Here is a 13,943-nt window from a genome sequence, read left to right as displayed (position 1 = left end):
CCATTCGGGAAAGGGTCTCAGAAGAGCTCCCCAGGGGACCCGTGGCCTTAGGTGGAAGCAACTCTTCTGCAAGGCTCTATCTGGGTTAATTTTGGGGTAACCCACGCTGCACCCCTTGGACCTAACTCTTTGGCAGGCAGGGGTGAAGGGAGAAGCGAGGGCGGCACAGGCCCTTGGGGCGCTACCGAGTAATGGGGGCAGGATTCGAAGAAGAGCTGAGGGTGCCCTACGTTTCCTCCAGCCTGATGATAACATCAGCGCCTGTCAGGTGGTTGGTGCGAGAGTGCGCGCGCGCGCGCGGGAGCGAGCGTAGGAAGCGCGCTCGCACAAACTTTGTGCCTGCGGGTGCGCCTGGGTCGGCTCGCCCGGCTCCGAGAGTGGCCGGCTCCGGGCTGCGAGGGCCGGCGGCGGCCGAGGGATGCGCCGCACCCGGCCGAGCCGATCCCACCGCTCCAGGTGAGACGGCTCCAGGGGCGCAGAGAGCCGCGGCCATGGGAACCCTGGGCAAGACGAGAGAGGCTCCGCGGTGAGTAGCTGCGGCTCCTCAGAGAGCGCTGCACCTCTACTGGAGAGGGATAGCTGAGCGATTGTCCCCTGCGATTCTCACCAGTGGGTAAGAGGAGGGATTAGACGACTAGGGCGCCTCTCTCGGAGGAGAGTTGCTTTCAGGGGTAGACCATGATCGGGGACCCAAGAGCCGGGTCAAGATTGAAGTCGGGGGAGGATGGGCGTGAGACAGACAGAGTCCAGCACACCAGGCCGGGAGGACAGTCAGACAGTCCTCTGTGCATAGTCTCCCATGCTGGGGTGGCGAGGCCACAAGTCACCTGAACAGAGTGGTCTGGGCCCAACCAAACCTTTCACCTACCCAGCGCCCCCACAACAGTCGACCTCCCTGGATGCTCTTCGTCAGGGCACCCCCGGGAACTCCCACTCGCACACTTTCTGCACCCCAGGCACCTGCTGCCGGCGCGGGTCTAGGGCAGCGCCACCTTACGGACTCTCCAGGCCTTTCAGGAGCGACCCACAGCTATGGCTGCAAGCGGAGGTGGCAGAGCTTGGCTGGCTGCCCTTTGAGAAAAAAAATAATAATAAGTTTCCAAATCAGTGGTCTATGAGTCTACTGTCTTCCCTCCCTCCCCCGCCCCCTCTCATATTCTAGAGAGATATTTGAGAGACGGAAGGTGAAGGAAGAGTGGCTATGAACAGTCCATCTCTTGGGCAGCAGTAAGGGGCCTGGAGTGGGGGTTGGGGGGATGTCAAGAAATTTAGCGTTTGTCCTCAAAACACCAGCACCCGGTCACTGCCTGAACGCCACTTCGGCTTGGTTAGGGCCGAACATGTTGTGTCCTTCACAACGCCATTCTCGTGGATTCAGATATGATTGCACCTGAGTAACTATGCCCATTATAATTCCCTGCTGGGCCAACCATCCCCTGGGTATTCTCTACTTTACTTTGCGCTACACTGCAGTGGATCTGTCTGTTGAATTAACTCTGTATTATTGGCGGCATGGGGCAGGGCTGGAAGGTACACTCAGCAGAAATGGCCTTGTGAAAGCTGCTTCCTCTTAAAAGCAACAACGAGATGCTCCGGCTCTCCTCTGTTTCCTCCTTTACCCTGAGGATACCTGGGTATCCTGAGGTGCCTGGAGACTAAGTCCTCCAAACCAGTTCAGACTTCGAAACCTCTCCCCAGGCTCTGGGGGATGGGGAAGGCTGAGAAAACATCTTGAAGTTAATGGGTTTCTTTCTTTCAAGATTTTGTTGTTGTTTTGTTTTATTTAATTCATAAGTTTAACTGGAAACGTGTGGCTGTTGCCCTTTAAAAACACGACGTTGCAGAATCAGAAACTGTTCATTCTTCGAATAGTTAAAGCATTCTCAAAATTTTCTATAATAAAGCACTGTGTAAATCCTTACCTACAACCATCCTACCAAGAGGTGGAGGGAGGGGAGAGGGCGGAGGATGCGGGGCAGGATCTAACTTAGTGAAGAGTGCCTGGCATGCAACAACCCTGGCTTTGATCCTTAGTCTCATGAAAGAAAAAAAAAAGATATTTCTTTTAATTCCTCTGGTTGCATTCTGGTGGAGTGGTAGGTTTGTTCGTTTTCAAACAGATATGATGGGGCATATTTGCAATCCCAGCACCTAAAAGACTGATAGTTTCACGTCACTCTGGGTCACCTAGTAAGACCCCTGTTTCAAAAAACAAACAAACAAAAACAAAAAGGGTTATTTTAAAAAAAAAATTTTAAAGAAAGAAAGAAAAGAAAGGAGTATGATCCAAGAGTTTTTCCAGGGCAGGCAGTCAAGAGACTGGACAAGACTCACAACCCACAGAGTGTGGCTGGCTTTGAACACTTTGCCTTCCCTAGTTTCTCATGCCCCCTGAATCGATCCTCGCTGGACTAGGTTTAGATAATTGTCTGTTTTCTAGGAAGGCAAGGGGGCCAAGCTAGGAAGTGTGGCCTGGTGCTAAGGAAGCTGTCTGCTAGCCTACTGTGCATTTGTGGCCACATATACCTCTGTTGCATATCTGTAGATGTTTGGGAAAGCACTGTGGAGAGACTAGTCAGCTCTTGGTTCCTGAGGACCATTCCAGGGACCTGCTGAATGAGTAAGCGCTGAGATGCCACCTCCACATCACCGGCCATCTTTCTGAAGCACCTGACTTTTGTTATACATTGAATAAGTCCTTTTAGTCTCTTGACAATCTACTCGCCAATTTTAGTGTGTTGATAAGCACACAGTTTCATGCAAAAAAAAAAAAAAAAAAAAGCCTACTAGATGAATAAAAGCAAGAGGGGCCCCAGGTACTAGTCCCTGAGATAGCCCGTATGAACAGCATCGGTATGTGTATGACTCAGTTTCTATATCACAAGGTAGCATCTTTCTAGATAGGTAGCTTCAGACACAATGCAAATTCCTGTACAGTGTCTTTGGAACATAGAAACTTACTTCATGTGGACTGTTGCTGTTTTCAGGATATCATTTTATTCTCAGGCACTGACCTGATCCTCCCGGGTCCTGGATAAAAGTCAGTGGTGGGTCAAGAGTTTGATGGATTTCTGCAGTACCATCCTGATCCTTCAAGAGTCAGTGGCTTGGGTTAGCAGGTTCCCAGTCACCAGGGTGACTGGGCTTTATTGGTCCCAGTTTGGAACTGAGCCCCATGGGGTCTGGCTGTGTGATGTGGCCCATGTTCAGGGTACTGTCTTTGTGCAGGGTGGTTTCCCAGAAACCAGGTGTGCGGGGGGGGGGGGGGGGGGGGGGGGGGGGATGGTTTGTTTGCTTGCTTGCTTGCTTGCTTGCTTACTTGCTTGCTTTAACTACGGATTTGGTTGGCCTTTTCTGAGTGAGGTTTTTACCTTGCCAAAGAAGCTTTTCCTCACAGCCCCTGGAAACTGCTTTGCCTTCCACTTTGCCCTCATAACTCTTGAGACATTCACCTACAAGTTACTTAATTACATTCATTGTCTTGGTCAGATTCTCCTACTAGAGCATTTCGTATTAAGAAACTACGAGATGACTTTATACAAAAATAAACTAACAAGCAATGGACATGTATAATTTACAGAGAAAGTTACAAAGGCTATCTCACCATGGTCTCCCCTGGCCTACTGTAATGTCTTGCTCATGGAATAAATATGTGACTAATCAATGAAGGTTTGTGATTATAATATGTGCTATGTTTCTGGAGTGCCCCCTTCTCTTCTTTGACAGTAAACAATAAATAGCTAAGGATGCAAAAGGAAAAGAACTAAGTACATGCCAAAAAGCTATCAGCAAAAATGCCTATCATTATTAAACTTTCAGATTATAGATGTGAGTCTCCATGTGTTTTTGAATAAAGAGGAGAGTAAAACATACTGCATGAGACACTGTAATGACCAGATTATGCCCAATAAAGCTAAGGATGAATAGGTGAAGATCCACCAGACTCCTAAGCCATCTTCAGATCCAAATCCTTATTTTGCATTCAGCTCTAGAGCAGGCAGCTCAGCTCAGAGCCAACCCCTTCCCATTTTCTCTTTGTCACAGATCAATGTAAAGACTTGCTGGGATACTGTTTTGGCCTAAATGATTCATAGTGGTTCCTTGTGTCATCAAAAATGAAACCATTTATTAAAACCAGCCAAGATTTGTAAGAAATGTAGAGATGGCTGAAAACTCTAAATGCCACCCCTACTTTCAAGGTTCTTAAAGCTAGTTTGCAGGGCCTCCTGCCCTTCTGTATCTTAGGCATTGCTTAAATGAATGAAACTAGTCAAAAAGGATGCTAACTGAACGAGTCCTTCAGACCCCAGGTTTGTAGCCTAGCAACTAGAAGCTAAGGGACACCAAGGTACCCTCCTCCCTCTGCACCTCCCCTTCTGGAAGAGAGATGGCAGCATAGAGCAGTCCTTACCCCAATGGGGAGAAGGCTATTGCTGCCCTGGAATCTCACCTTGTCATTTGCTGAGGAGATGTCTCTTTAACAGCCAACCAGTCCGTTCAGTGCTTTTGCCAAGTGGGAGGGGTATGCCTTCTACCAGCCCAGCTTCAGGGATTCACTGTCCTATCTCCTCTTCACTTGGTCTTCAGAGCCTGGAGCTGCCAGCGAGACCCCCAACTGCTTTGTCTATCCTCACTTGAGTCTCTCTTTCCCCCAGGAAACCTTGCCATGGCTCCAGAGCTGGCCCCAAAGCAAGACTAGAGGCCAAATCAACCAACAGCCCTCTCCCTGCCCAGCCCAGCTTGGCCCAGATCACTCAGTTCCGAATGATGGTGTCCCTGGGACATTTGGCCAAAGGAGCCAGCCTGGATGATCTTATTGACAGCTGCATTCAGTCTTTTGGTGAGTTGGGCAACTGCCCACCTATATGGAGATTGCTGTGTTATTTTGTTCTTTGCTTTAAAAAGTGTCTTATACAAGAGCAACCTAGATTGTATTTTGGCTTTAAAAATAACTTTTGAGCTTTTGAAATGTTGGAGACAGTCTGCAGTGCTTACGGCACATGACTATGTGGGTGGAATAGGTCGTGATGAGAAGTACAATTTGAAGTGAGAACTTAGTGAGCAGAGTTGGCATTTCCCTTGCATGGTAGTTTGTCTCATGGTGGGAAAAAAATGATATTGGACTGTGATACTTTTCTGTCCTCCAGTTCTTGGAGTCAAAAAATAAGTCTGTCTCATATCGCCAAATAAAATTTGAAAACCTTTAGGTCATTTGGACAAATAAGGTCTCAACAGTTCCCTCTTACAATCTGGACTTGTGCTTGTGTTTGTGACTAGAAGGCGATTTGCTCAGGTATTGCAGGCCGAGGTGGGAGGAACTGAGCATGTGGGCACATAGGCCCGCAGTGTATGCTCCAGGTGCTGCCTTGGGTACTGCCAACAAGCAATGCCCTGAAGAGTTCTTTTTAAGTAAGCATTTCTGTTGATGGTTGCTTATGAAATGGTGACTTGAAAGTATTAAATATTGGGTTTGCTTCGAAAAGGGCAGAATTAAAACGGACAGATTTCAGTGAAACCTATTGATTCGGAGATTTTCAGCATCTGTGGTGTCGTCTTTTCTATATTCCTGCATCTCCCTCTGGGAAGGAGATGAGTTTATGGGACTCAGCTCTGAAGCATCAGGCCACCCCGGCCTGACTCTCCCGGAGAGCAGAGGGGAGACCTCAGCTCTCAGAAGTGGGCACTGTTGGTGTTTGGGTCCAAATAAGGACCTTATTTATAGAATTGGAAAAGACTTGGCACTTTGGGGAGATTCTTTTTGTGCAACTGCCTCAATTTTGATTTAAAAGTGCTCCTTATTCTTGCACACATAGTCAAGTGGAGGGTTTTAGTCTTTTTTTTTTTTTTTTTTTTTTTTTTTTTTTTTTTTTTTTTTTTTTTTTTTGTAATGCAGATGGCTAGGTCCCACCCCCAGAGTGTCTGCTTGAGTAGGTCTGGCCAGGGTGGGGTCCAACAATTTGCATTTCTAACAAGGTCCCAGGTGAGGCTGTGGCAGCTGCTACCAGACCTCCACTTTGAGAATCACTACTTTTAAGTATTGTTGGCTGTAGACTTCTTGATTTTGAAAAGGAGAGGATTGGGCGTGTGACTCAGGGGCAGTGTTTACCTAACCTGCAAGGGCTTCAGTGCAGTCTCCATCCCTGAAAAAGAAAAGGCCATTCATTCTGTTCTCTGATTTATCTTTACCTGAAAGACTAATTCTAGATGAATTTTCTACTGCTAAGCTACATCTTCACCTCCAGATTGAATAGCTTTGTGTTTCAAAACCATCGTAGACAATGTATGCATTCAAGGAGACACCTAGAAGCTGGTGGAGACCAGTGGCCAGTGGTAGTAGTTAGTCTTGTTAGATAAGCTACAAATGTCCTGCTTCTTGGCTGCTAATTGTATTTAGTAGACCTGCAGAGAACATAGTATGACTATTGCATGAACAAGGACCTTTACTCTCTATTTCACTGCTGAGAGCGCTGAGACCATAACTATGTTTATCATGTGATCTTTCTTCTTTTTCTACCAATCTTTCAACCTCCTGATGAGTGCAATCCTGTTCTCTTACCTTTCAAATAATTGGGGCTTCAACCTTAAAAATACATGGCCAATTCTAGAGTCCTTTCCAAAAATAACCAATCATGACCCACTCCTCCAAGGAGCCCTACAAAGCCAATGGTACATTGTTTTCTGCAATATGTAAAGGTGAAAAGTAGTGCTTTAAAGTGAAGTAGCTGAGTAAGCCCTACTGAGGCTAAAATCCTTCAGGCCATTACCAAGAAGCATTCATTTAGTTCGTAATTATGCCTGACCCTGCACTGGGTGGCACCCAAGAAAAGTCACGGTGACCAAGTACCTGTTTCATTAGCACTGATGGCACCTGTGAAATACCCAGTTCAGGAACACAGACACACAGACGCCCATGCACACGCGCGAGCACGCGCGCGCACACACACACACACACACACACACACACACACACATTTACACACACACACACACACACTCACACACACATTCACACACACACACATTCACACACACACATACACCACACACAGGATAATAAACAAAGGTGAGGTGTTCAGGAGCAAGTTCCTTGTACTAGGTAGGCTTTGAATCAGGACTCACTGATAAGGAGCAGCAGTCACCTCACAGCCCCTGGGCATAAGCATGCTGTGGACAAAATTCCAGGCTTTCTCTATTATATGTTGCCGAATTTCCCATCACAGAGTTTACATGAAAGACACAAAACCGCCAAAGCCAGGGAAGAGTTAGAGGCCTGCCTTTGTGAGTAGGCCTCTTGTTATCAGTTGACCTAGCTGTTGTGGGAGGAGCTTCACGCTGATCCCTGAAAAGCTGGTTTGAAGATAAAGACAACTAGATTAATTCCTTTCTTTACTTTTTCCTACCTTCTCACTCCACCTTCATGAAGATGCCTAGGATGTAATTCACAGAGGCTGTATACACAGCTCCTGCAGCCCCCAAACACAGGGGCTATTGTCATACACATTTTAATTAGTTAAAACAAAATCAAGTGTAAACTTTAATTCATGCCAAAACAGCCAGCCTTCCAGTGCTTAATGGCCTCAGGTGGTGACTCCTGCTAGACAGAGTAAACAAACAATGCCAGTGGTCCCAGAGAGTCTGACTGGGATACTGGAGAGGGTACCTGAAGAGAGAAACAGTAGGTAGATATTTCTGGAAACTGGGGTTTTATTCATGTCTCAGGTACACCTAAGGGATAATCTAATTACTGTTTAAAACCTCATGAGCATTGAGACTTGTTTACTGAAAGCTGTCTCTTGAGCATTATTAAGTATCAGTTGTCCATCTCTTCCCGCAACTGTTCCCATAGAAGGCTGGAATACAAAGCCCTGAAGGCTACAGATGCAAATGAAGGTACTGTGGAAGGCCCCCAGCAAGCCTCCCAGTGTCAGAAGGTTACAGATCTGTGATTACAAACACCAAGCCTCCCTTCCATTGCTTCACCCGTGTACCCGTCCACTCCCACCTTCTGTTTTAATCAGAGGGCATGCTCCAGATCGTGAGTGTGGCTGCTGGTTAACCCGTTCCAAGCGTGGTGAGGTAGATCATCACAGCGGGTGAAGCACATCTGTTACAGAGGCTAAAGACCTATGAGAAGTACTCAGGCTTTTCACTTCTTTCTCACTTTGCAAGAGGGCTACCAGCATTGGGGCCAAGTGGAAAAATCAAATACCCCAACAAAGTCCTTTCATGTCTCCTTTCTGTGCAAGAGAACTCTGATAGCATCAGGGAACATGTGCACATGTGGCCCAGAGAGAATGCTTGCAAGCAGTTCCTCTGTGTCCAGATCTGGATGTTGGGGCCAAGGACAGTGTATCCGAGTGGCATATATTATATGGGGCGTTACTTTTTTTCTTGGTTTTCTGTATGTATTGATTTTTCTTTTATATTCAAAACAACCCTGAAGTAGGTCAAGTATTATTATCTCCATTGGATGAACAAGAGAAAAAAGTGGGGCATCTGAGATCTGAAACAACACACTTTGTACCCACCATCTAAATAGAAAACGTGCTGCCTTTTTCTTCTACCTCTGTCCCCAGAAGCCATTTGTACCCTGAGCTGGTACAGATGTGGCTCACTCCCCAAGATAGGCCTCATATTCTCAGAAGAGATTTTGTGTTGCACAAGGTAATCTGGCACCCTTGCTAGTCTGCAGGCCTGGTCTCCCTCAGTTAGAAACCACATTCCATTCAGTACAAGAAATAGCCAGAATTCATCTTTATTTGAGTCAAACTTATATATGTAAATTTCCATGTGTGTGCATTGTACTAATGTTTCCCAATCTAGGAAGATTTTACAACTAGTAACAATAGTTTCTGTACTGTGGTCTAGCTAAATACCAAACTCTTTATAGACCTTAATGAATTACAGGTAAAACACTATACCTGTCTTTAAAAATGGGGCTGAGCAAGGCAAATATGTGCTTGCTGGAACTACAGACCCCTCCGCAGCGAAAGGAAAGCTGGATATTCCTCATCTCTGCAGCTTTAATTCTGCACACTGACGCAAGGTGTATAGGAGACAGGCACCCATACCATGCTCTATGACACTGATGGGTACTTAGCACTTGTCAACTGCAAGCACCAAGCCATGTATACAAGGTCACATATATAAAGCCTTACCTACTGCTGATAACAATCCCTATGTGTAGGCCTCAGCTGTCCCTGAAGCCTCCTCAGTGGACTCCCCCAGATTTACAAGGTTTCTCATAGAAAACAACAACAGTCATTGGGGCACCCTTTCCCAAACCCTTGGGAGTGTCACAAGTGCCCAGCATGGCTGTTCCTAGCCCTGTGGAGAGGCCTGCCATTCTTTGGTCAGTGTGCCACTTATGCTAAAGAGCCCTTTACTGTGTCTCTGCTGGACTGGTATCGGCCAGTGCCCCTGGAATATCTTCCCTCTCATGTGTGTGAGTTCTGGTGACTCTTGGGTCTGAGGAAGGAGATGGTTTAACCCTCTCCACCTCAAACTTTTCTTATCTCCAGGAGCTCTCCCTGTGTCCTGGGGCAAAATCAGTCCTTGAAACAATGATTCGTAAGGTCTGCAATTTCTCAGGAATTCTGGGTACTTTTCTTCAGTAGTTGGACCCAGAGAAATGAATCTTATGGCTGACTGAAAGACAGAGGATATGTTGAGCACTTATGGACCATGGGTGCAGTGGGGGAATGGGACTTTCCCTGACCTGACCCTGCTGTGCTTTCACACAGCCTTATTAGTTTCCTCTCTTAGCTAATAGGGAACTGGGATTCAGGAGAAGGAAAGTACACATTAGTGGTCCAGCTCATCACTGGGCCAGATGCTGAGACCAAAGCTCAGGTCGGCTCTCTGAGGCTTGTGTTCTCTCTGCTGCAATAGAGTCTCATCCTGTGTGAGTATATCAGACATGCAGTCCCTCATGAACCTATACTGAGCGCCACTTCCCTGTAGCCCACTTGCTCCTTGGACGTCCCAGGACATGGTCTCAGGCTTTCTAGGAAGACACAAACCACAAACACCTCTGAGAAATAATGGAGCAAGTAAGTTTTTCAATTTACCAACTGGTAAAGCTCTCAGGGAAGCCAGCCTCGTGGGAGCATGAAGTGGTCCAGCAGGGTTTAATTAGAGATGCCCTCTGCCTGGGAGCATGTTGGAAATCCCAGCACAAGCTTTCAACAAAATTTACAACCTGTCAGTCTTACAGTCAGAGCGGGGGGGGGGGGGGGGGTGAGGGGGGGGGGGGGTTGGGGGACGGGAGTTGGAGTACTCGACAGAAAGTAGATGTGGTACCCACGGCTTCGTTCCTTGCTCTCTCTCAGAGACTTTTCATCAGGCTTACATTTGCCACATTGGGGATGTTCAGACCCATTTCCAATGCTACAGTAATATCTCCATTCTCATCTCCAGCCAGCTTCCTGGACTCACAGGCCTTCCAGAAGAGGCTGAGCTGGGAGGAGCTAGAGAAATGCGAATTTCCCTTGAACAACCAGCCAAATGAATCCGTTTGCCGGTAGATTTTTTAAGGCTTTCATTGGGAAATAATAGAAATTTAAAAGCAGTCTGTTCTGTTGACAGAACAGTGACAGGCCCTCTGAGAGCCTCCGAGAAGGGCATCTTAGAGGCAAACTTACCTCCTGGCCCTCTAATTGTTGCCTCATGCCTGAAGCACTTACTGAAGCTAAGTACTGGAGTTTGGGATACAACCAAGCTGGGCTTCTGCCCTGGGGAACATAGAGGAAAAACTGGAGAAATAATAATACCGCATAGGCAGGGCCAAGTTCGTCGGTACAACTTCAATGCCACCACAGTCTTGACATTCTTAATAGTCAACTATAATGGTGAGAGGGGGTATCTTTTCATACCTATTGGATCTTATAAACCACATGGCCAGTCATGATTATGAGAATCCTAAACATGGACAATGATGGGTATATTGCCAAGTGCTGAAGAAGTCAAGGATGAGATGGACCTGTAATTTACTTTCTTTTTATGGGTATGGAAGTGTGTGGATGAGAGTGGAGGGAGATTATCTGCCAGCTGTGGCATACTGGATGATTATCCAGCACACGAGATCTAAACCATCCCATTTTGTCTAATTCTGTAAGCCAGTTGTTAAATAGAGCTGCCAATAAAGATTTCGTTATGTGCATGTGTGCTGAATAAGTTCACAGAAGACAAACATTGGAAACTGATCACTTTCTAATGTGTGGTCATGTTTGCTGTTCTGCATGCTTTGGAGGGTGTGTCCATCGTGTCTGTACGGTGAGAACGCTACAGAGGCTTTTGCTGCAGTGCAGTGCCTCCACTGGCCCATCTGCAGCAAGGCAGGCTGGGAGCTTGGCTTTGCAGGTGTAGTCACACCTTAGGAATAAGCAACATTACTGCCAGCACAGCCTCCTCAGACCCAACCCTAAAGAGCTCGAGGTTAAACGCTTACCAGCATACCACCATCGTCAGAACCAAACCCAGGGTGCTTCAGAGCATTGTCTAGAGGGAAGGGACTCTCAAACCCGACAATTTTGTTCTGCATCACTCAGGAATAAGGCCGACATGGTTTTTGGTTCTTTTATACCTTAAGTAACCAGCTCTCCATGTTGTCTTGTCAAGACAAGACAAGATGAAGAAATCACACATCAGCAAAGCTGGGATTTTCTTAAAGACAAAGATAAATCCAAGAGATTTTTATTTGCAATTGAACTTATTACTTATATGTGGTTTATTTCTCTTAACTCACCTCTACACATTCTTCAGGATTAAGCCCTTCTTATTTTCTCAGTTTCTTGTACTTCTGACCTCCACATGTTATGACCCGTCTCTGTCTGTGTGAGGCTCCATCTACGTTGGTCATTTGCCTTTATTCCCACTGTGTGCTGACATCATCACTAGAACAAACACACAAGCTTTGCTAAGCAGGCTTGGTTTGTTTGTTTGTTTGTTTGTTTGTTTTGTTTTGTTTGTTTGTTTTTAATGAGTTTGTATGTAGTTGTGTTCCTAATCAAGAACAGTCTCTTCATACCTGTTTGTGATCCGCTATGTATTTGGGCCTGTTGATTTCTTGGATAGCATTTGCTGATGACCTTTCTCCTATTTTCATCCCTTCATTAATTTTACTATTACAATATGTAGAAATTTTTGTGCTTTTGTGTAGCTAAATTTATCTTAGCTTGTTAGTCATTTATTAATTCTAAACTTAAAATCTATATTCCAACCACTTGGGGAATATCTTCCTGTCATTTTAATAAAAATCAAAATTATTCTAATACTGATCTTGGGAATGATCAGCAACATTTGCAAGTTATTGCTGGAGGAGAGACAGCCTTTGGCTTTATTTCTGGGATAAGTGTAAGGCCAGTCTGGTTCGGGCTACACACCAAACTACTATGGCCAGGTCACTCTGGCACTCAGAACCCTGGTCTCCCTGATTCTGTCACAGAATATTTAGATCAGTTCTGAAACCAAGCAATGTCTGGAAGAAGAAATAACATGATCTCAAATATGATATTGAATGTGAACTTGAAGAAAACCCTTCAGAGCTAAGGTATAAAGTGCTTTTAACTGTGTATAGAACCAATAACCTTAGAAGACTAAAAATCACAACCACATTTAAATCTCATTTTTCTAAATAATTTCTGTAGACTGAGCCTATATTGTTCCTAAGTGGGCCTTTTTGTGATGAGATACATAAAACATAACAGTACTTATCTAATCTATTTAAATATTCAAAGTATTATTTTACTAATAACCAGCACTTGAATAATCATTATGAATAAATAGTACAGTGTTTAGTTAATATTATATATTTATTTAATTCACATTCTTATGATTCTGTACCTAAGATTTAACTAAAACTCAAAATTCATATTTTAAAAAATTTTTAATATCTTTTAAAAACCATTCACTTCACTCTGGGAAACTTCATAAATACAGTTCAAAAGGAAAAACACTAGGGCTAGAGAGATGGCTCAGAGGTTAAGATCACTGGTTGTTCTTCCAGAGGATCCTGGTTCAATTCCAGCACCTACATGGTGGCTCACAACTATCTATAATTCCAGTTCCAGTGAATCTGACACCCTCACACAAAGATATATGCAGACAAAACACAAATGCATGTAAAACAAAATTAAAAATTATTAAAAAATTTTTAAAAAGGAAAAAAAATACAGTCTTGTGTCCTACCCCCACAAACCTGTATATTAACCTATAAACATTCTTGGGTTTGTCTTGGCCTTCTCCTACAGATGTACACAGATACTTTGAGCCTATCGTATATTTAATGATAGTCTCCATACATCTCTGTGTTCAGTATTCACATCTTAACCAATTATGATCCTGCGATGAACATTAGTACTTGCTAAGAAGCATGCTAGCATACAAGGTTTCTACTCTATCCTAAAATTGATCCTAAAAAAAAATTAATGCTGGCATAATTCCATCAAATATGGAACATAAAATTGAGGGTTGCCTAGCAACCAAAATAATGCTGATGAGGAATTAAAGGCGTTTCCAGAAAAGAAGAGCACTTATTTTTCCAATGCTAAATGCTAATTCTAATAGCCCAGTGCTGATTACAGGTAGAATAAAGGAAAGGGAGAAATACTTAAACTGAAAATCCGAGAGGCGAGCTTTCTTCTTCGTTATATGTGGTGAAAGTGGGTTAAAGGTTTACTGTCAGAAACAAAGAATAAAATCTCTTGCCTTCATTATAACTTCCTAACGGAGTCTTAAGGAACAGCAGGGTTGGGATTTACAGCAGAGCCTAGAAGAGGCTGAAGTCTGCTCAGTCTAGCTTCTTCCGCAGCGATTGTGAGGTAGTGGGGAATGGCTGAGAAGGCTGTGCTGTTGACTTTTTAGTGCAGAACAAGTCAGGGCTCTGGGAAAATCACTGAGCATCTTGCTAGACGGTTGTACCGTTTGGCAGAAACAGCTGCCAG

The 13,943-nt window shown here is 44.9% G+C and overlaps 1 protein-coding gene across 2 annotated transcripts in view; it reads left to right on the top strand.

Moving 5' to 3' along the window:
* The first annotated feature begins 294 nt into the window (after nucleotides 1-294).
* The window catches only part of Rasgrp1 (RAS guanyl releasing protein 1), a 60,261-nt gene continuing 46,612 nt past the window's right edge, over nucleotides 295-13,943 (top strand). Inside the window, exons 1-2 of one of the 2 annotated variants that reach the window (XM_034494929.2) lie at nucleotides 295-526; nucleotides 4,656-4,840. In XM_034494929.2, the coding sequence (XP_034350820.2) occupies nucleotides 492-526; nucleotides 4,656-4,840 (220 nt within the window). In that variant the 5' untranslated portion in view covers nucleotides 295-491. The remainder of the gene's footprint in view (nucleotides 527-4,655; nucleotides 4,841-13,943) is intronic. The other variant, XM_076929471.1, reaches the window with a different exon arrangement.

This window comes from Arvicanthis niloticus, chromosome 2 (genome assembly GCF_011762505.2).
Source record: "Arvicanthis niloticus isolate mArvNil1 chromosome 2, mArvNil1.pat.X, whole genome shotgun sequence".
Taxonomy (NCBI): Eukaryota; Metazoa; Chordata; class Mammalia; order Rodentia; family Muridae; genus Arvicanthis; species Arvicanthis niloticus.
The sequence above is the reverse complement of the archived record's forward strand: the minus strand, read 5'-3'. Positions and strand labels throughout refer to the sequence as shown.